The 22,675-nt window shown below is 39.9% G+C and overlaps 1 protein-coding gene across 4 annotated transcripts; it reads left to right on the forward strand.

Moving 5' to 3' along the window:
* The first annotated feature begins 2,667 nt into the window (after positions 1-2,667).
* Positions 2,668-22,675, forward strand: SPART (spartin). 4 transcript variants are annotated; one of them, XR_012833350.1, is made up of 11 exons: positions 2,676-2,699; positions 4,086-4,198; positions 8,259-9,010; positions 10,132-10,329; positions 11,339-11,443; positions 13,209-13,338; positions 15,894-16,088; positions 17,084-17,242; positions 17,323-17,413; positions 19,608-20,868; positions 21,011-21,142. XR_012833350.1 is itself a non-coding variant. In XM_075741979.1 (10 exons), the coding sequence occupies exons 3-10, from the start codon at positions 8,261-8,263 to the stop codon at positions 21,195-21,197; spliced, it is 1,815 nt and encodes a 604-aa protein (XP_075598094.1). In that variant the 5' UTR covers positions 2,676-2,699; positions 4,086-4,198; positions 8,259-8,260; the 3' UTR covers positions 21,198-22,675. The 4 variants fall into 4 exon arrangements, 3 of the variants coding, with proteins under 3 accessions (XP_075598095.1, XP_075598094.1, XP_075598096.1); XM_075741979.1 differs by lacking the exon at positions 19,608-20,868 and having other exon boundaries at positions 21,011-22,675; XM_075741980.1 differs by lacking the exons at positions 4,086-4,198; positions 19,608-20,868 and having other exon boundaries at positions 2,668-2,699; positions 21,011-22,675.

Below are 22,675 nucleotides of genomic sequence, written 5' to 3' on the forward strand. Positions count from 1 at the left end.
TTTACAGATCAATTTGAGATCCCTCAGTGATTTTGCTGTTCGAATGATGCTTAAATAATTTGTATATATATACATGCTTATATACCTAAATACATATATATACACAAACATTGCCTAGCTCATGTAGAACATATTTGTATGTTATTAAAGCATAAAAAAGGAGATATTTGGGGAAAATTATTTTTGTGAAAGTGAAGACAAAAATTAAGCAATCCCACAGTGGCTGTTTAGATTGAAACTACTAAAGATATAGCTCACCACAAACTGAGTTATCATCTGCGAATGAGGATGAAGCCTTGTGAAATAAACATGCAGCCTGATTTTTACAGATTCAGGTCAGACAGAAGCAGTTTATTTCTACAGCTATAGGGGAGAATGCATAGCGACAGAGGTTCAGCCCTCTACCAATGCAAATTTTGACTTAAAGCAAAAGTACTAGGGCTTATATAAATTCACAGCGGATACAAGCTGCCATGTGAGGGGGCCTGATATGGCAGAGCAGCATCTGCACGGAAGAAAACGTTATCACGGCAGACGTGCCCGCATGTTCCTGAGAGCTCAGAGCATGCAGCCAGGCAGCCTCGGCAGACATCTGTTCAGCTCATCCCTCCCTGGCTTGTTGACGCTGCTGTGTCCTTCACCAACTTCTAGGTCTAGCAAGGCCCGCTTTCACAAAACAATGTCGGTAAAAGGGATTATTTAGGCCTGTTTCCAGAAAATGCTGAACTACTGAAAATGCTGAGGTCTCTCTATTGACCAGTAAAAATGATACAATTTTGTCTCGTTAGGAGGCATCCTCTCAACTGATCTACATAAACTACCTGCAGCTTCTGCTCTTACAGAAATAAACAATCTACCATCACCTCATCACTTACATCTTCTCAAGACCGACCTGTGTTTCAGCACTCTTTCAGCTGGTTTATTTAATCTATTTCTACATTCTGATTAAACTATGTACTTAAGGACGAACCAAACTTAAGTAGACGAGCTCTGAGGTGAAGAATTGTGTGTTGTTCCTCCTCCTCTCTAGGAATCCATTTAAGGCCACTGTTTTGATTGTTTTGGGTTTGGTGGTTCTCCCTGTTTAAGGATGAGACCGGCATTTATTTCATAGAATCACAGAAAAATTTAGGCTTGAAGTGATCTCTGTAAATCATCTAGTCCGACCCTCTGCTCAAAGCATAGCCAACTCTGAAGCTACACCAAGTTGCTCAGGGTCTTGTCCAGTTGGGTTCTGAACACCTCAGAGATGGAGGTTGCATGGCCTCCCTGGGCAAACCATGACCAGTGTCTGACCACCTGCATGGTTAAAAAAAAACCCAAACATTTACAAAGTCCTTCTATTGATTTACAGCACTGCTTGAAAAGCAAGTATCGCTCTCCTTCATAAAACTGTTTTCTAGTCCTCTGTAAGTCTTGAATATACCCACATAACATCATTCAGTGTTCTCTGTTTACCTGAGCCCAACCTATCATTGGTCTAAACCAACATTCAGACCCTCTCCATGAGCCCAAACCACATGTGCCACCTTCATCCATCTGCACACTACTACAGATACAAATGTCAACCTCATCGTCGTTTGAAGAAAGGAACTCTCCGATTTGTGGACAGTGTGCCTCTCCTCTGTTTCCCGTCAGTAGGGAAAGGAGTGAAGAGCAAGCGGGAAGTTGGGAACCCAGAATTCCTAGATAAATGTTGAGCGAGAAACTACAATGTGTGATGAATTTCCAGAGATAATACGTGAGACTAAGAGGCAAACCCATCTTCCAGGACAGTGCTGGACAGGGCTGCCACTACCTAAACACAAAGTTTACTATGAATTTCTTACAGTCTGTGGTCCTGAGTGTATTAAAGTTGATTCATGATCAGCATACACATGATGGTACCTAAGAAAGCAAGTTAATTACCCCCAACAGGGCTAGTACTCAGCAAGTTCTGGAAGAGCTAGCTCAGGTAAAGAACTGTGCATGGAATACATGCAATACATGGAATACACCTTTACTAGATTTAACGAAGTTAGAAATTTTCTATGTCAAAGTCAACCTGCAGAAGATTTTTAGCATTTATTATGGAAATGGGAAATTAATAATATACTGCCAGATTACATTCAGAAATTTTAACAGCTGTTTTCAGTGAGAAGTTAAAAGTTTCACTTCCAACACGAGTGTTCATGTTGTAAGGCAAGTGCTGGAAACCGAGGCTCGGTTTTTCACACCACGCAGCTCCTCCCTCCCAGAGCTAAGCAGCCGGTACTCGGGGAGGCAGCCAGCCCCACCTTCCCCTCACCTTGACACAGCCACCTCCGCAAACAGACACGGCCCCCCCCGCAGACGCCCCTGCCAAGGGTCTCTCTCACTTCCCAGCCCTCCCCCGCCGAAAAGCCCGCCGCACAGCCGCTGACCCCCGACCCGCTGCCGCCGGAGCCGCCGGCCTCCTCAGCGCCGGCCCCGCCCCCTCCACCTCAGCACCGGCCTTCCCCGCGCGCACCCCCGCAACGCGCCTTCGGTGGCGTCACAGCCGCGTGCCGGAGACCCCGCCCACTGCCGCCTGACCCGGGAGGGGGTGGAGCAGGTGGGCGGGGCCGGGGCGCGGCGAGCGGCGAGCGGTGCTTGGCTCGGTGCGCGCGGCTGCGGGGTGGGACGCTCCCGCGCTGACGGGGTCTCGGTTTCTCCAGGCAGGTCCGGCCCGACGGGCTGCGGTGAGGCGGCTTGTTCTCCCGGGGCGGGGCGGGGCAGGGCAGGGCAGGGCAGGGCAGGGCAGGCAGGCGGGAGGTGGCGGGGTGGGCGCCACAGTGCGGCCGCTGCCGCCGCCTCGGCTGCCCCCGGGCTTTCGCGGGCGGTGTCCCGAAGCGAAGGCGGCCCTCCAGTCAGCGCGGGGCGGGGGGTAGATGGGTGAGCGGCGGGGAGCCAGGACACGGGCCTGGGCAGGGCCTGGTGGGTGGTGGCAGCGCTCGGGTGGCGAGTATCCTGTCGCTGCGGAGAGGCCTGAGGCCGGCCGGCAGGTGTGGAGCCCCGCATCTCCGCGGTGCCGAGAGGCCGACTCCGAAGGAGCAGGGAATCCCCCTCCGCTGCCGGGCGAGCGGTGGTAGGGCTGGGGCGGGGGGTGGAGGTGCCCCCTCACCAACGCGAGCTCTGGTGCCAGGGAGAGCCGGGGCGGCGGGGTGCGGTGTCACCAGGCCAGGTTAACGTAGCCATGCTAATAATTTTTATTGAGTGTCTCCTTAAGGAACTGAGAGGTTGGTCGTCAAAGTGCTTTGGAAAACTGCTCCTTGTATTTTGTATTTTTGAAAAGAATCATGTCAGTTTGGGCTCGAGTTGTTTGTATGCGGAAAAATGGGTTGGCGGTGATCAGAAACTGGCAGGCACACTGCTGATGAAAAAGTATTAAATAGCAATCTTATGTAGCGCTAAATTTTCCGTAATGTTGTTCGAATCTTTGGCCACAGAATGGTAGATAGTGACGATGTCTTTGTACTTGAATACTGTGAAAAACACAAGTGCCGGACAGCTGCATGGTGAAGGGAATTATCTGCCCTACTGGTTTTTCACTTTCCTGTTTTAGAGAAGTGCCGAGTAGGCACTCAGAGCCTAAAAGCTCTGCGATGGACGTACAGACCAAGGAGTCAGAAATTCAGTCCATTTATTCGGACAAAAAAAGGCTTGAGACAGCAGTAATACTGAGAGGAGGGAAATTAGACACGCTCACTGGGTGAATGTAGGTGTTGGGATACTGGCCTGAGAAGATGGTATAGGTTGAAATGTCAGAAGATGGGAGTTTACTGAAGACTTAAGTAATTTTAAGAGAGTAAGAATTAATTACCATGTTAGATCAGATCACTGACTGTTGTCTAGTTTTTTATATTTTCTAGCCTCAGGTGCTTAGAAAGTAACAGTAGGCCACCAGTTAATGAAAAATTTAAGGGCCATAAACAAACTAGTTTAAACTAAAAGCAAAAAAAGGTAAATTTATCAGCTACTAACTGGCTTGTATTAGTTTAAATCCTTTATGACATTTATATTAATTCAGTTTGTTCTCTAAATTCTTGAAAGTTACTAATGATTTCTTAATTGCTCTTTCCCTACAGAAATAAGACTCAAACAATTCTATCTGCATGGTAGTTCTTCATCCTCTTCATCTTTGAAGTCAGTGGCTGATAGAAAAACAATTGACATATAGAAAGAACTCTTGGATTAAGGGGTTTGTTCTGGTTTTGCTTTTTTTTCCCCTACACCCCCCAGGTTTCAAAAATAGTGAGTTGGAAAGAGCGCCCTACCTCTGTCAGTCAGGATATTTAATCCTCTTAATACGCTTTAAGTTTCATGTTTACCTTCTGGCAGTGATATCCACCATTGAGCTGTTTGGGGTTTTTAATATACATTATTTTTTAATTAAGTAGGGTTTGCTGCTGCAGAGGAAGGATGGTCAGCCACATAGTTGAGATGTTAGCTTGTGATATCAGATTGAACTCGAGTTTTCTGGTTGCACTGTAGCCTCCCTTGGTCACTTAAAACGACAGAGTATATCTGAACTGATAAATGAAAAAGGACCAAGGAATGAGCTCAAGCACTGGATTGATCTGTGATTATCTACAGTGCCTGTTACCGCTTTTCTTAGCGCTGTTTTGGACCAGCTTTCTCCAAGACAAGTTCCTCTAAATCTTATCTAGCACTAAGTAGTGCAGATCTGGGCCAATCTATACCATCCGTAGGACCCCAGGTTCTTTTTTGCAGTATTCTCTTATTTAGTATTATACACTTTGCAATTCATTTCAGCTTTAAAACAGAGGATATAAGATTTTGCATTGTACAGAAATGGATTACAGATAAATACTAAAACATGCAGGGCATTTAAATACTACATTAAGATCATACACTGCAAATAATAATGACCGAGCATCTTCCTTGGATATGATCAAATTACTACTTAAATGTTCCATTTCAGAGTATTTCTTCTCTTGTGTTGTGACGGAGCAATCCATTTTGGTTTATTTACTTTATAATATCTATTATTTTGTATTAATTTTAATAATTTTAATTTTAACAAATAAGAACGAATTCAATTCAGCTCTCAGGCTGACTTTTAATGATCTTGTGTTAAACTTAAAATCTACTGTGAATTTCTTCCTCCTTTTCCAAGTGCTTTGCCACCCAAATGCATAGTTTGATAGTAACTATACTGTACATACACTGCAGACTTGGGATGTTTCAAACAATCAGAGATCAGTTGTAACACTCCCACTCTTCTGAATTGCTGAGACAGCTTTTGTAGCTCTGCAGTGCATGGCCGTGCACTAGTGCTCTGTATACACTGATCGTGCTGACATCTGTGTTTTCTTACAGACCTTTTAAAGGCTGAGCTTTAGCATGAACAGTAGTATTGACAGTATGATGAGCATACAGTGAATAGTAAATTAATTAACTATTAGGTTAAAATGTATGACTTTAGGGTTTTGCTTGATCTCTCTTCTCGTTGTATACTGAGAATCACTAGCAAAAGAATTATTTTAAATCTGGAAAGTCTCTCTACCTTATCCTCCCCCAGAAAAAAAAAAAATTAAAAAAATGGGGCAAAGCAGACTATGGTACTACGGTTGTGTTCACACAAGTGAATTGTTTACTTAAAGCCTTAAGAAGGGACTTGTTACAGAATTGGATTCACAGGCACTAAAAATGTCAAAACACTAAATTGTGCTCATAAAGAAGTAAGCTGTGATGTTAGGTTAAACTCTGTCTTTCTCAGTCTTCTAAACATTTTCTATGTTTTGGAAGCCTACAATAATTTTAAAATCAGAGTTCTTTACTGTTAAATTAGTTATATCTTATACCCTTCTTAAAAGGAAAAATGGATTTTTTTATTAGTAAGTACAGTTGTTGACAGAAGAGGATGTGGTTTGGGAGTCCCTAGGTTTTTTGCTAGCAAATAATTTGACTAAGTATATGTTAAATGGTTAATGTCTTTTTTTAATTATATGGAAACTTAATAACCAATGGACATCTTATGAGTGATGTAGGAACACAAGAACGGCTTTCCTAGATTATAAGATATACTTAACCATGTCATATAATTTTTCATATAAGGATCCAGCTATATTCACAAACTCATTAGAGTTCTTTCCGATTACTTTCATTATAATTGCTTGCTATTGTGCTGGTCAGAAGCACATGTATAACTTCTAAACTTGATATCCTTGGTGGTTATTAAATACACATTTATTCTTATGCCAGTGTTGTTGTTCAGCTTAAATCAAAGATGTCCAGCCTATTGGCAGCGATTGACTGCAATCAACCAGAAAAATCTCTTCCAGAACCAAGATTCATTTTTCTCCTATGGGTAATGGGCAGCGAGCCTCGTGGCTCAGGTCGCTGCTGATCGGCTCCACATGGGCTGCCTTCTCAAGCCATCCCTGCCATATTCCTAGTTACGTGTCTGTCGTTGGACTGAAGTCGTGCATCTTGGCTTGTGCATGAAGTCGAATTCTGTCACATCATAAAAATACAGATGTGTTTCAGATTACATGGAACTTCTGTTATGTGACTGCAGATGCATCAGTCACATAAGTGCTATCTGCATTTTGATTGTAATGGATCTAGGAGTAGAGCACAGTATTTCATCTTTGCCTCTTTAAAATCATTTCATGACCTGCAGTTTTTAAGTTTCTCTGTTTTTGTTGGAGTAGAGGAAGGATATTTTCCAGATTTTATATATATATATATTTTTTTTTTACTTTATTGATAGTTAGACTAAAACAAGAAAAGACATTAAATAAACTTTAAATGTAGGTACTATTTCAGGATTTTAATAAAAGTTTGGATTTCAGTAGTTCTTTTCTTCTTTCCTGATGTACTTACTTCTTTTCATCCAGTTTATTTATAGAGATGAATCCAATCTTTTAGCCTTTGATTTATTGGCTAGGTAAGCCAAATATACCTGTATCTAGGGAAAAGTAATTGATTCACCAGGGAATTTCAGTAGCCTTCTGCATGCCGCTTCCTGCTCTGCTGCAGCTTTCTTGATTGTGGCTCAATGTTGTGTGAGGTCTCACCAGTGCTTTGTACAGTGGCATTAATGCTTCTGTACGTGTAATGGAAGTATTTTTCTTTTCACACTTTGGATTTTACTTATCCCCATGTTTTCTGTAGTTTGCTATCATTATGATTGACAGATGTCTCTAGATTTTTCTCCTTTCTTTGATCCAGCTTACAGTACAGAATCATTGTTTTTCTTAAAAATCCATGCTCTTTCATTTTTAAATAGTATCCTGTTTTTGTTGTCCATGATCTTTACTCTGACTTTTCTGAATTGGCAATGCCTCTCAACACTGTCAGCAAAAAACCTCACTGGAATTTTTTTACATTTTTTGTTGTAAACACAATCTTAGTCCAAGAATGATTTGTATTTGCTGCATTTGGCCAAGACTGAAGACTTGCATTCAGTTCAAACAGTGGGTTTTATGCATTTTAAAGTTCAAATAAACCTATTTGATTCTTTTCTGCTCTTCAGTTTTTGAAATGAGGAATACATTTTTGAAATGAGAGGCTGTATGAGGAATACATTCCAAAATAGAAATAGAACCTGCAACCTTTATATATATCAGTACTTCAGGTTTTTGTCACCTGGGGAGCAAAGGGAAAACACCAGTCATCTTTCTTACTTTATAAACACTGTAAAAGAAATAAGTAATTCCCTGTTTTCATTTTGTAAGGCATAGCTTTTACTGTTTGAAGTATTTCTTCCCAGTTCTGTTTGTTTAAGTCTGTTGACTGCTTTCCCTAAAATAATTTGAATAAAAATGTACTGAGTTTGTAAGTTCAGCCTTTATTTAAATAGACAAAATGTTAACTGATTTTTTTTTTAATACCCTAGAGATTTTTTGGAAAATATTATCAAACGTAAAGTTAGATTTTTAGTAATTTTTTTTAGTCCATCATTTGCTACTGATGTTAATACTTTTTAAGATGGAACTTTTAATATCAGTCATATCCATATTCTTCTGATGCTTAGTTTTTAAGAAATATCTGTCTGTGATGTAACTAGATGTGATAGTTAAATTCCTTGCTAACTTGGAATCATATATTCCAAATCCAAAGGTTAATAGGAGATAACCGTAACATATCAGACACTGTACCAAGCAACTAGATAGCTTTTCGCTAATACACAAAGTATAGTCATTGTTAGAAACCAATTAGAAGACATTTTATTCTAAGGTGAATTTTGGCTTCATCTGTGAATGTCCTTACTAATCTATTCCAATTTGCAGTAATGGAACAACTACAGGATCTGGTTACACAAGAAGATGCAAATATTAAAGCCATCAATGAAGAGTACAAGAAAGCCTTTATTTTAATCAATAAAGGATTGAGTACAGATGAACTAGGTCAGAAGGAAGAGGCAAGAAACTATTATAAGCAAGGACTTGACCACTTGCTCCGAGGACTTAGCATTCCATTGCAGGGTCCTGCATGCGTAGGGGCCCAGTGGGAATCTGCCAGGCAAATGCAACAGAAGATGAGGGAGACTCTCCAAAATGTTCGCACTCGACTCTGCATTCTAGAACAAAATGCCCCACCTGTACAAGCAGGTCCTGCTGGAATGGATGCCCCTGCTGGGGTGCCCAAGTTGTACCCATCCATTCCTTCCAAAGAAAAGCCAGAAAGACCCCCAGCCCCTAAGTCACTGTTTGTACCGAGTCAGCCACCTGCAAATGAAGCACCTCCTGCTTATACTCCTCAAGCTACCAATGGCCATTTTACTGTGTCTTATGGCACAGACTCTGGGGAGTTTTCTTCTGTAGGTGAGGACTACTACAGTAAGTGTACTCAGCCACCCCCCCTTGAAAACCTAGGGGTGGATGCAGATGAGCTGATCTTGATTCCCCAAGGAGTACAGATATTCTTTGTGACTCCTGATGGGCAGGTTAGTGCTCCTTCATATCCTGGATATCTACGCATTGTGAAGTTCTTGGATACAGATAGTGGGATGGCCCAGAATCGTCCACCTGCATTTCTTCAGGTAAGAGAAAAATAATTTTCTCTTTTAATTATATTTCAAAAACTGTCATAAAACTTTAAAAAGTAATCTACTGAAGTTCTTGCTCTTCTGAGCCTAAATCTGCATGTGACACTATGAAGGATAAGAAATCTGTTGGAAAAATGTTTTTCTGCAAATAAATGCTTTTATGACTTTTTCTGAGAAAATGGCCTCTGTGTCTTCCCAGGGTTCTCAAGTGCTGACTGTTCTGGTGAATTCCATTTTCTAAAGGAGCTGGTTTAACATTCCTTTTCATTTAATAAAATTAACTTCCCTTTCTTCACATAGAACAGACATGTTGATAAACCCATTGTAACACATCAGTGTAAAATGGGCTTGTGCGCTACTTGCTTCAGTCTCAATCAGTGATAAGGTATTGCAGTTAGCACAACTGATAATTTGGAATTTGAGGGCCCATGTTAGTCCAGATTCTGAACTACAAATAACAAAGATGCATTTGAATTTTTTAGCCTGTGCTTGCTTCATGGGGGCATGTTCTGTAATGTACGTTGTGTCTCTGGTCAGGTTTCTGACTTTGGATCTCATTGTTGCTGCTAAGATTGGTTGTTGAAATTCTCATCAGCGAAGGAGAAATTTGGAGGAATAAACAAAAACCCCTTCTGGTTTTGGGTCTGCTGGTTCACCTCCACCTGTGTTAGCAGTGTTCAACAGTCAGCCAGCAACAGCCATACATTCTTTTTATGCTATCATATAAACCTGTCCTGAGAGCTACAGGAACTTACAGGCACTGTGAAGCCCGACTTGTTTGGCAATGTGTTTCATCTGCTTCTATACCTAGGCCTCAAGACTAGACCTCAGTTAAGAGGCTACCAGTCTGAATTATAGTTCTGTGAAAATTAGTATTTTCTCTATAGTAGACTATCAGAACTAATCAAGAGTGGTATTTCCACAGTGAGGTGGGTTTTTTTTGTTTGGGGGTTCTTTTTTACTTTTTTTTTTTTTTTTGCAAGATGGCATAAGGCTTTTTTATTTTTCTTACTAAACTTTATGGAAAATCAAATTTGTGGTGCTTATCAGTACGTTCTACATGCCTTTCTTTTTAAAAAGATCCTTTAATTCCTTTATATATTTATCTTTTCTAGGTTTGTGACTGGTTGTATCCTCTGATGTGTAACCAGTCTCCTGTTCTGTGCTGCAATACTGGAGTCTACATGTTCCCTGACACGATGTCCCAGATACCAGGGTCCTACGTGGGAGTAGTGCTGTCTTCAGAACTTCCAGCAGCTGACAGAGAGCTCTTTGAGGATCTCTTAAAACAGATGTCTGACCTTCGAATCCAGGTAAATTCCTGTGCTGCCTTTTTTAAGCCAATAAGGAAAGGTGGAAATGATCAGTACGTTCTCCCGTTTACATTTAGTTGTGTAAAACTGCAAAGTTCCGTGTCTTGCTTGCTAAGATCACCAGTGAGAAATAAAGTAGCCAAGATGAAGCAACCTAGTAATGAAACTGTACACTCTGTGAGATGGGAGGACAGAAATTTTAAAATACTAAAGTGTAGCACAGAGAGGAATTGGAGACCATTTTGAATATTTTCTCTATTTTCCAAAAGAGAACATAAGACCCAAAATGAAATTTTCTGTTCAGGATAAAGCACATTTTTCCTCTGCATGTGAGACTACTCTCTGTGTAGTCTTGATGATACCATTCTCAGAATATTGGGCCCAAATGTGTTTACAGTTCAAAAATAGTAAGCTGCTTCAGAGAAGACCTGTGAAAATACTGCGTGCCTCAAAAATCTGCCTCCAAATGGTATCTCAAAATAGATAAACCTGGTGTCTTATTGCAGAAAGATATTAACAGATAGAGAAAACAGAAAATATCCCATAGTCTAATGAAGGTGCAGTAAGATACAGTGACTGGAAAAAAGATGAAAAATATTACTGTAAGAGCACTGGAGCACCAGTTCAGGAAGAACGGTAATCAATAACTACTTAAAAGCTCATAGCAAGATTATATCTTTTCATGAAAGATAAAATCTTGTTGAATCACCAAGACTTGAATGCAGTGATGATGAAGGACCAGTTTGCAGCATGCAATGTGGGAAAAGTTCTGTTATGTTATAAATCCCTGTTGAGTTCAGCAGGGAATTTCAGTAGCACAGGAGGCCACTACTTTTTAATTCAAAGGGAAAAGTCCTACAGAATTATGTGATATTTCAGTGCAGGACTTACTGGATAGAATTTCTGTAATTTTTCCTGTGTAGAAGTAGTTCAAATTGGATATCTCATTAGTTCCTTGTTGTCCTAAAATTCCATGTTTTTGTTAATGTTCCCTGATACAATGTCACAGGTGCCAGGATCCCATGAGAGAGTAGGGTTATCTTCAGAGCTCCCAGCAACTGAGAGAGCGCATTTTGAAGATAAATTTAAACAGATGTCTGGCCACAAAGTCCAGGTAAATTCCAGGACAGTGATTCCAAAATTTTATAGTTAAAAAAAAAAAAAAAAAAGTCACTGAAATACATGTTAGAACTGCTGAGATTCCAGACTTAGTTGGAAGCAGCACTGTATGCTGTGCCCTGTGGGTTTTTTTTATTTTGTTTTTGTTTGTTAAGAGCTGGTTCAATTACTGCAGGCTACCACATTTTGCAAATCAGTAGCACATTTCTGGAGTTTTAAAAAGTTTGTGATAGAACACAAATATTTCAAAGCCTAGTCTGATGGCCCTTTAATGTATCTGTTCTATATAGTACTCATGAGGATCTAATTAACAAGTATATTTAATGTAATTATAGTACAGAGTCTCTTGTCTTATTAGAGAACCCATTTCTGCTCCTTAGCAAAGTCCTTGAAAGTCTGTTGAATGTTTTTCTACATAGTGACCCAAACTGTGGTGTAACTAAATTATATCTGGAGTACACTTTGGGGTTTTTTTATTGGGATTTTTTTTGTTGTTTTTTGTAGTTATAGCTGTGTATTAAGGTCATTTCTCCTGCCTCATCCCGAAAGTGTTTTGGTAACATGCTAAAGACATTTCTTAAACATGAGGTTTCACCCTGCTGTCAAGCAGTAATTGATGATATAGTATAAGTCAGTGATACATTGTTAACTTAGCAACTTTCCAAGACTTAATCTACTCTTTTCTATTAATGTTATTTTTGTTTTGTTTTACTGCAGCGATGTCTTTGTGCAATACCCTATTTTTATTTCCAGTAAATATTTCAGAGGAATCTAAGAATTCCATGCAATATCAAATATTATTCTATATTGTGTATTCTAATCGGTTCATAGGTTTCATTTATGAATGCTTTCATAAAGACTCTTCTAGACTAAACAAAAAGGTTTTTCTTACTGTCCCTCATTAACTAGCAGTGTTTTCAATCATTGAAATGTTTATTTTTTTACTTTTACTTTGGAAAAGTCTTAAAAATAGAATCCTAACCAAAACCTAAATCTATTACAATTTTTTTTTGCTTTCTCTAATTGAATTTTAATTAGGCGTTGTCTGTGAACTGTGTAAAGTGATGTTAAATTTTTTAGAAACACTAACCAGACTGGTGGTTGCTGTGCTTGAACCATTAATATCTACTCCAAAAACTCTCATGTTTGACATGAAATCACACCAAACCTATCCATCCAACTTTAAATTGGGAACAGTATCATACACAACTTGATGTGTTCCTTGGCTGTGCCAGTCTGCAAAAGCACCAACAGCACGTAGAATGAATAATGTCCTTTATTTTTCAATTTGGGAGAGAAGGATAAGAAGCAAAACAACCAGAACAGCTGCATTCTTTTCGTGCAGCTGGACTGTGGTTCCCATTCTGAATAACAACAGTCTTGACTTCCCTCCGATAAGATAAAAATGATGGATGGACAAATCTTTTACCTTTTTTGCTAATTAACTTGTACTGTAAGTTTCCTCCACTTAGTTACTTAACCATATGGCCGTGTTGCCGTGCAAATCTTTTCATTGTAACTGGATGAAGATGGTATACGGAAAATGCTGAGCTGTCTGATAAACTTTTCTGAAATGCATAGCATTTCTGTGCAAAAGTAATTGAATCACAAATTTCCATTGAATTTCTGTACATTTACCCAAGGAATACACAGCATTAGCGCTTTCTGATAATGGATCTGTATGATCTAAAACATCTAAGATGGAAATTCTGATGCTATGCTGTGAAGCTGATTCTCAGGTGTTTACTTTCACTTGTTAGCCTTCAGAAGCCTCTAGTGATGCAGTTAACTTGCCTCAGACTGTACATATCCAACCGCAACCTGAAGGAGCAGAAAATCAGAAAGAGTTGCCAGAATGGAGCGAGAAAGTTGCCCATGGAATCTTGTCAGGTACTGTTGTAATAAGAGGATTGTGTTGAGTATAAACCTCTGTGAGTAACACTTAAGCAGTTATTTTCACCTAAATGCATGTGTGCTGGTAGAAGCTGAGTGGTCAGAAGTAGTTGTTCACCAATTCCACCTATGATCATAGAATCATAGAATGGTTTGGGTTAGAAGGGACCTTAAAGATCATCTAGTTCCAACCCCCTGCCATAGGCAGGAACACCCTCCACTAGACCATGTTGCCCAAAGCCCCATCCAACCTGCTCTTAAACACTTCCAGGGATGGAGCATCCACAACCTCTCTGGGCAACCTGTTCCAGTGTCTCACCGCCCTCACAGTAAAGAATTTCTTTCTAACATCTAATCTAAATTGACCCTCCTTCAGCTTAAACCCATTACCCCTTGTCCTGTCACTACACTCCCTGATAAACAGTCCCTCACCATCTTTCCTGTAGGACCCTTCAGGTACTGGTAAGCTGCAATTAGGTCTCCCCGGAGCCTTCTCTTCTCCAGGCTGAACAATTCCAACTCTCTCAGCCTGTCCCCATAGGAGAGGTGCTCCAGCCCTCTGATCAGCTTCGTGGCCTCCTCTGGACTCATTCCAACAACTCCATGTCTCTCCTGTACTGGGGCCCCCAGAGCAGTACTCCAGGTGGGGTCTCACAAGAGCTGAGTAGAGGGGTAGAATCACCTCCCTCGACCTGCTGGTCACACTTCTTTTGATGCAGCCCAGGATGCAGTTGGCTTTCTGGGCTGCACGCTCACGCTGCTGGCTCATGTTGTGCTTCTCATCAATCAATACCCCCAAGTCCTTCTCCTTGGGGCTGCTTTCAGTCCATTCCTCGCCCAGCCTATAGTCGTGCTTGGGATTGCGCCAACCCACGTGCAGGACCTTGCACTTGGCCTTGTTGAACTTCATGTGGTTCGCACGGCCCCCCTCTCAAGCCTGTCAAGGTCCCTCTGGATGGCATCCCTTCCCTCCAGCGTGTCGACCACACCACACAGCTTGGTGTCGTCAGCAAACTTGCTGAGGGTGCACTCGATCCCACTGTCCATGTCACTGACAAAGATGTTAAACAGTGCTGGTCCCAGTACCGACCCCTGAGGAACGCCACTCGTCACTGTTCTCCACTTGGACATTGAGCCGTTGACCACAACTCTTTGAGTGCGACCATCCAGCCAATTCCTTATTGACCGCGTGGTCCATCCATCAAATCCATGTCTCTCCGATTTAGAGACAAGGATGTTGTGCGGGACAGTGTCACATGCCTTGCACAAGTCCAGGTAGATGACATCAGTTGCCCTTCCCTTCTCCACCGATGCTGTAACCCCATCATAGAAGGTGGGGTGATCGTCTAAAGGATACTTTGATGGGCTCTATAAAGACAGTGCAGAATTTAAATCCATTACCAACAGTCTTGTTCATTGCAAATGAGTTAGGCTTCTCATCTGACTGTATGTTAGGATATAACCCCTTGTGACTTAAACTGCTGTGAGAGAATAATTTTATTCCTGTATGAGCAGTTACATTAAAGCAGGTGTCTATTGTGATTTCTGCAGATAAACATTTTTTTTTCCTCTGAGAACCTTTGGAATATACTAATGACCACCAGCTGATTGCAATAAATATGAATCTGCTGGGAGGGTTAGAGGGTTGGGTTGTACCTTTTCAGAATGTTAATAGCATTGAGATTTGCAGTTCTATCACTTCTGACCCAGCTGGAGATTAGATATCTATTAAAAAAAAATCTCTGTACATTGAGGTTTTACCCCTGTTGGCAGCTGCTCACTCACTCCCCCCATCGGGAAGTGAGAAAACTCGTGGGTTGAGATAAAGACAGTTTAATAGGTAAAGCAAAAGCTGTGCATGCAAGCAAAGCAAAACAAGGAATTTATTCACCATTGCCCATGGGCAGGCAGGTGTTCAGCCATCTCCAGGGAAGCAGGGCTCTGTCACGCATCATGGTTACTTGGGAAGACAAACGGCATCACTCTGAACGCTGCCCTTTCCTCCCCCCTCTTCGTCTTCCCCCAAGCTCCTTATAAACTGAGCATGACATCATGTGGTATATATATCCCTTTGGTCAGTTGGGGTCACCTGTCCTGTCTGTGTCTCCTCCCAACTTCTTGTGCACCCCCAGCCATCCCGCTGGCAGGGCAGTGCAAAAAGCAGAAGAGGCCTTGGCTCTGTGTAAGCACTGCTCAACAATATAACAAAAACATCTCTTTATTATCAACGCTGCTTCCAGCACAAATCCAAAACATAGCCTCATACTAGCTTCTATGAAGAAAATTAACCCTCTCAGCTGAAACCAGGACACTGTATTAAGCTGACATTTGGATGAGGGCTGGCTCTATTAAATAAAGGGACTTCAAAAAATGTGAGTGGTGTAGGAGCAGAAATCACTGCAGGAATTCATGCTGGCCCATTCAGGGAAGAGTATAATTGCAAGTGTGTAATCAGGAATGTTTCTAAAGCCACTGTTGCAGAGGAGGGAAAGCTGTAGGAATCATAGTCTATAAAATTGTCCATTCTAAGAAACACGGTTTTTGCCTTGAAGGTGCATCTTGGGTAAGCTGGGGCCTAATAAAAGGAGCAGAATATACTGGTAAAGCTATCCACAAAGGAGCTTCTAAACTGCGAGAACACATTCAACCAGAAGAAAAACCTCTGGAAGTCAACCCAACTGTAGCAAAGGGGCTTCAAGTAGCAAAACAGGCTACCGGAGGAGCTGTGAAAGTCAGCCAATTCTTAGGTAAAAATTTCCATCTCATAGTATATTATATTTTGGCCTTAAATAATAAATATTCTGTAAAATGAGAGCTGGTTTCTGTAGGCAATGAACTAGAGGAAGGACTGACCTGATGAAATCCAGTGATCAGTAGTTTGTGCCTAGTTATCTCCTGCAAGAGACATGCTTTAGGACTAATATTTATTATATGGCCTTGAGGCATCTTTTTCTTTCCTAAAAGAATAGTCTGTACAGCCTTAAGACTGGCATGTTTTTCTCAGTTTTAGAATGTTAACTCGAAATGATCTCTCTCTCTCTCTTCTTAAGTTGATAACCACATATTTTAAAAGCTGTAGTGTCACTGGTTACTAGCATACGTATTGTACCACCAGAGAATGTGTGTCTGCATGGTTTTAAATATTCACACCTGAAACAAGTCTATTAGACTACGTATAAACTCACAGATAGAAATGGCTTGGTGTTCAGAGGTGCTTGGTAACCCTAGCAGCTCTCAGTGACTTCATTCTGTTATTTATTTGCATTAATGTTTATATTTAGTGTCTAGCAACTCATCCAAGTTTAAAAGAAAACTGTGCTGGATGTTATAAAACTACTTTGAAGAGCTGAAATAATTGTAAGAAAGACTTCTCCAGAAGACAGGTCAGGAAAGAAACACAGCTTGTTCGCTATCTGCAAGTTGGGGATAATAAAACAGTGGATACAGTATCTTGAAATTAGAGTATGTGATGTGTATGTATTTCTTTTAAAGTGCTTTTTAGCTGTAAGACCAACCTTACTTGTTTCTTAGGAATTGGAGCTGAGCAGAATCTGAAAAATAAGGTTGCTTCTCTATCAGCTGGGTACTTAAGCGTGGATTAAAGTCTGTCTTTCAAATAAGCATATTTAAATAGAAACAACACTTACGATTTCACTGAAGCTTTTGATTACATGTAAGGACTTTTAGAGAAAGATGTTCTATGTTCTTGCTGAATAATGTGCATACTGTTGTCTTATGGTAGTTGAGGGAGTGTGTTCTATAGCAAGCTGTGTTGGAAGGGAGCTGGCTCCACACGTGAAGAAGCACAGCAGCAAATTAGTTCCGGAATCCCTTAAGAAAGATAAAGATGGCAAATCCACTTTTGATGGTGCTCTGGTGGTAGCAGCAAGTGGAATTCAAGGTAATAAAAATTCCTTATGCTTTTTTTTAATTGCATATTTTTCAATGCTGTGAACTCAAATAAGCTGTTCGTTTTTACAGGGTTTTCAACAGTGTGGCAAGGTTTAGAAAGTGCAGCTAAGTGCATTGCTAAAAGTGTTTCAACTGAGACTGTGAAAACTGTCAAATACAAGTAAGTTACGTTTTTATTGCTTTTGTCTTCTACAACATACTGTCATTGTGTTTGAATACTGGCAAAAAAAAGCTTATGAAAGTGCAAGGAAGCTAACTGAAATATGTGCTTTGCTCTAATTATGCAGCAAATGATAAGCTGCTAAGTGCATAGTAATGAGCATCTCCTGTAAGTAAAAAATATGAAATGAGTAAATGATTGTGGTAAGTATTTTTTAGCTCTCTTCTAGAAGTATTCTTCAGCTTCAGGCTATGTTACAAATAATGTTCAGATTTATATCTTCGCTCTACAGTATAATGTCTTTATGAAGAAAGTTACTACTTTAAACCTCACAGCTCTGATCCTGAATTTATGTAAACTTAGCTAAATTTAAGAAAAATGGAAGAACTTCATGTATCAGCAGGTCTGAGTAAAGTGAGGAGATACAAAAAACAAAATTGTGTAAGGAAATCTAAGGCATAAAATAGGAATAATAGCATAGACTCAACTTGCAAAATACAGATGTTATTAGAAAAAGATAATGGGGGAAGAGCATATAACATTTGGGATTAAGATGAACAGAGTTGTTGTGGCTGGAGGCCAGGTGCCCACCAAAGCCGCTCTGTTACTGTCGATGCTCAGCTGGACAGGGGAGAGAAAATATAACAAAAGGCTCGCGGGTCAAGGTAAGGACAGGGAGCGATCACTCACCAATTACCATCACAGGCAAAACAGACTCAACTCAGGAAAACTAATTTAATTTATTACCAATCGAATCAGAGGAGGATAATGAGAAATAAAACCAAATCTTAAAACACCTTCCCCACACCCCTCCCTTCTTCCCAGGCTCAACTTTACTCCTGATTTACCTCTACCTCCTACTCCCGTGTGATGCAGGATGGGGAATGGGGGTTGTGGTCAGTTCAAGCCACCCCTGTAGCCCTGCCGCTACCAAAACCTTGCTGTGCAAATCCCATACATGAGTGTATATACTGGGAGATGCTGCGCAGAATAAGGGAATATATTGAATTAGCTGCAAAACTTATGAAGTGCAGCCCTCAAAAAAAAAAAAAAAAAGAAAGTGCAGTAGGTATAATAGAAAGTGAAGAGTAAGCAAAAGCATGTAGGTTAAGTGGAATAATGGAATGGGTAAGTGTAGCAAAAGAGATGTTAAAAAGGATTGCTGAAAGTGCACACAGGCTACTAGCAGAAAGTAACAAGGGAATCATCAGCATACAGTACAAAGTGGATCGGCATTCAGGGTTGCGTTGTGATGCATTTCAAATAGGAGGCTAAATAGTGAAGTTCTAGTCAGTGGTGCTTTATTGTTAATGTTTGTTTTCAGTAGGAATGTCAGGAGGTATTGTACTGGCACTCGTTTCACATAAATTCACATTACTATTTTTTGTATAGGAAATATGGAGATCAGCAGTCAACAGCCACTAAGAGTGAAAAACGATAAGTAATTAAATGTTGCAGTTAATTACAATACAATTGAAAATATTTGATCTTTAGAATCTATCTATATAAATTAAAATTCTACATATCTCTCTGGAAGCTTTTTTTTGCTTCAGTGACAAAGATTTCTGCAACTCAAAATACTTCAGTGAATGAGCTAAATTCCACTTAATGGAAACAAAGCTAAAGGAGCATCATCACAGTGTCTCTAAATCAGCAGAAAACTCAGCTAAAATTTAGCTGCAGTACCTTTGTGGATGGAATTATAAAGAGATACTCATCATATGTGTATGTTGATCAGAATTGGAGGAAAACATAGCTTCAGAAATAATAGTTCTGCCAAAGTACCATGCTATTACCTTGGTGGGTTTTTTTACAATACTATAAATAACTGCAGTATCTACATCTGCCCAACCTTTTCCTTAAAAAAAAAAAAAAAAGTTACGAATGATGTGGCTGAGGTAGGCAAACTGAAAAATCAATTATCAAATATTAAGAAATAGTCTAACTGTATTGGATTAGCTACAGTCTTACTTTAAGTGAGGTTACCCATTTTACAGACGTTATATAAAACTGGCTTATGATGTTCCTAAGGTGAAAATAATTAATCAAATTGACAAATACTGCAGTTTTGCTGTGAGATTAATTGTGATCTGCAAATCAGATGTTAGTGATTCAAGGCTGTTGCTCTATCAGAGAATTCAAAACAAAACAAAAGCACTAATTACTAATTCTTTTTATTCATTCTTTGTTCCAGCCATTATGCCATGGCTGCTGTACTGAAAATGCAATAGATTTCTGGATTCTTTGATATTGTGTGCTTCTCTCTAGCCATATTTTGAGGTCCTCAAAGAATCTGGGCATAAGAAGCACAGGGGAAAAGTAACTTGGCGAACTGCTGGGATTCTGGTGCTGCCAGAAATACTTCCCTTTGGCCTGGTTTGTCTGATGACAGTGCTCTCTGGGGAAATGGCTGGCTGCCTGGAACAGCTGGAGTTACTGCTCTCACTATATTCTTGTCCTCCTTCAGTATGCTCTCTACTGGTGTAGTTGTGTACCCTTCTTCACACATAACTAATTAATATGAGACTGCTGACTTGCCCCCTAAAACATAAAGAAGCTAGACCCACAGCCCAGTGGAGAGACCACAAATTTTTATCTCCTGGTAATTTTTAAGAAATCTTCAAGATAGCTCTGAGCCTTTTGGGGTTTTGTGTAACTTTTCCTCCCTGCCGCCTCTTCCCCTTTGCCACTGTATTGATTCCAGGTTACTTCAGATAAGTTTTCACTGCATAATGGATTTTTTTTGTAGGGACCTTGCCACCTCCAGCATATGATCATAGCTGTATCAGCAATTCTCTGTACCCAGGAGACCCTTTAGACTGTCTGGGTTAATTTGCTTGAGCAGAGACTGTCTGGGTTAATTTGCTTGAGCGCAGTGATGCACTACCTCAGTGAGTCTACTTTTGGGACTTTGAACTAACATGCTGGTGTGTTGCTGTTACACCAGACATAGTATCATATTATGCCATGTAGACAGAGGAAAGGTGATATAGGATGAGTACTAACCAAGCACGGTTCTGGCAGTGGTGGTACCAACTGAGGAAGAAAAAAAAAAAAAACCTGAGATGATTCCAGTCCCTTTTTCTGTAACAGGCGAGAAGGCAGGACAGTGTTTGCCCTTCCTCCTCCTCAGTGCCGCCACCCATGATAACGACTGAGAAGGTTTAGCAGATGCAAGGGTCTAGCTGTGAGGACTTATCTGGGGGAGTAGAGGCTACTAAGAGTTTTACCTGAGAACTTAGATGAAAAAGTACTTAGGTGTTATTGCACACAACGACCATCCCCCTTCTTCTTATGGTTCTATAGATAAGCTTCTGCTCTTCTCTTCAAAACTAGAGGGGAAAGGAGGGAGAAAGACTGGAAGGTTTTTTTGAGGAAAAAGGGCAGAAGCATATTGGTATCTCTTTAAAGAGTAATCCATCTGATAGAGGAGCAGCCCTTACTCAAATGGCTTGGTAATTTCTAATTTTATTCTTTAGACGTTCAGGCTATGTGCTTATTATTTGTTCTTGGTAATGCTTAATTTTTACTTTCAAAAGAATTCTAGTGAAGAGAACAGTACAAGTATACATACCTATAAAACTGCTCTTTCTTAAGGTATGGAGATGATGCTGGCCATGCTACAGACAACGCTATGAATTCTGCAATCAATGTTGGTGTGACAGCATTTAACATCGACAATATTGGTCTCAAAGCTGTTGTAAAGAGAACTGCAAAGGAAACCGGCCATGCTGTGCTGGATGAATATAAAGTATTGGATAATGAGAAGAAAGATAAAAAATGAAATCAGTGAAATATTTCTCAAAGCCTTACATTAGAGATGAAACTTCCTATTTAGAAGTAACTACATTGCTCATCTGCGATTTAACAGAAATCACACTGTACTTTTCAAGCACCTGTTACTTAATTTGACATGAAAATGTAAAAATAGGGAGGGTGTTCATAGAAGGAAGAATGAAAGTTGTTTTTACTCCTTGTTCTGTATTGAACAAGGGTTTTAAACAACTAGATCAGGGTTTTTAACAACTGCAAGGATAGGAGTTTGCAGTTAATAAACTTGCCCCTGTAAGCACTTTTTCAGAATATAATATGGAATAATGGATTTATGTAGAAATACTATTATGAATATTTTTGTAATACTTTATATTTGTAAAGAAAGAGGTGATACAGGACAAATAGGATTACTAATTCTGGAACAAATAGGATTACTAGTTTTGTTTTTTAACTAACCTTAAGAGTTAGCTTTACTAAACCAGCCTTGTCTTATTTCATGTGCGCTACTAAAATAAGCTTTGTGTTTCATTGTTTTGTAGAGAGTTTCCCTTTTCAGCTACCAAACAGCTAATCTTACCCAAAGTTCATGTTAGAAGAAATGAAAGATGAACCTCAGGTAATTAGGTATTTATTCTCTTAAAAACTAATTTTTTTTTCCCATCCAGCATATAAGCAAACCAAAGACACCAAGTATTTCTTCTAAAAGAGGGTATTTGCAACTCTAGAGAAATGTATTCTCCTGTTGACTCCATAAGGAATATACAAAGATTCTTTGAAATTGAGATTTTTATGTAGAGAGGATAAGTATGTTTTTGCATAAATTATTTTTCTGTAAAAAATGTTCTGTAGAGGACACTAGGAACTTCTATGCATTCTGCACTTTTCAGCCAATCCAGAAAAATTCAGTATATATATCATGGCCTCCTAATGGAAGACATCATGTATTTGCTTTAACAAGTAGTTCTAACTGTCAGCATCTTTATTCCATTAAATTCATAGTTGCACAAGGTACATCTTTAAAGGGTATGAAGACAAGCCCTTTTAATGGAGAGATGTGTGTGGAATAGAATAGATGCTACTGTGTAGGTTTTTCATCTTATTCCTAGTGCACTGGGAAATAACTCCATATGGAGAACCTCTGAGATGCTTTTACACTGCTACTTATTTAACAGTTTATTACTGAGTTTTAAAGCTGCTACACATTCTGATATTGGTGGGACCTGCAGCAAACAGAACACCATCAACTTACAACTTAAATCAATTTCATGTAAATGGAGAAAATAACTATAAATTGTTGTTAGGAAATTATATTTGCATCAGATTGAAAAAATACAGTAACAACTAATGTCTGTTAGAATGGTAATAGGTGCACATTTTGTGGTAGCTACTGTAGGTGTGTATTTACGGTGAGAAATGTGAAACAAAGGATCTAACCACTGAAGTGTAACTTTGATTTATGGAAATAAAGATGAAATTAAAATTGGTTAA

This window comes from Balearica regulorum, chromosome 1, assembly GCF_011004875.1.
Source record: "Balearica regulorum gibbericeps isolate bBalReg1 chromosome 1, bBalReg1.pri, whole genome shotgun sequence".
NCBI classification, from domain to species: Eukaryota; Metazoa; Chordata; class Aves; order Gruiformes; family Gruidae; genus Balearica; species Balearica regulorum.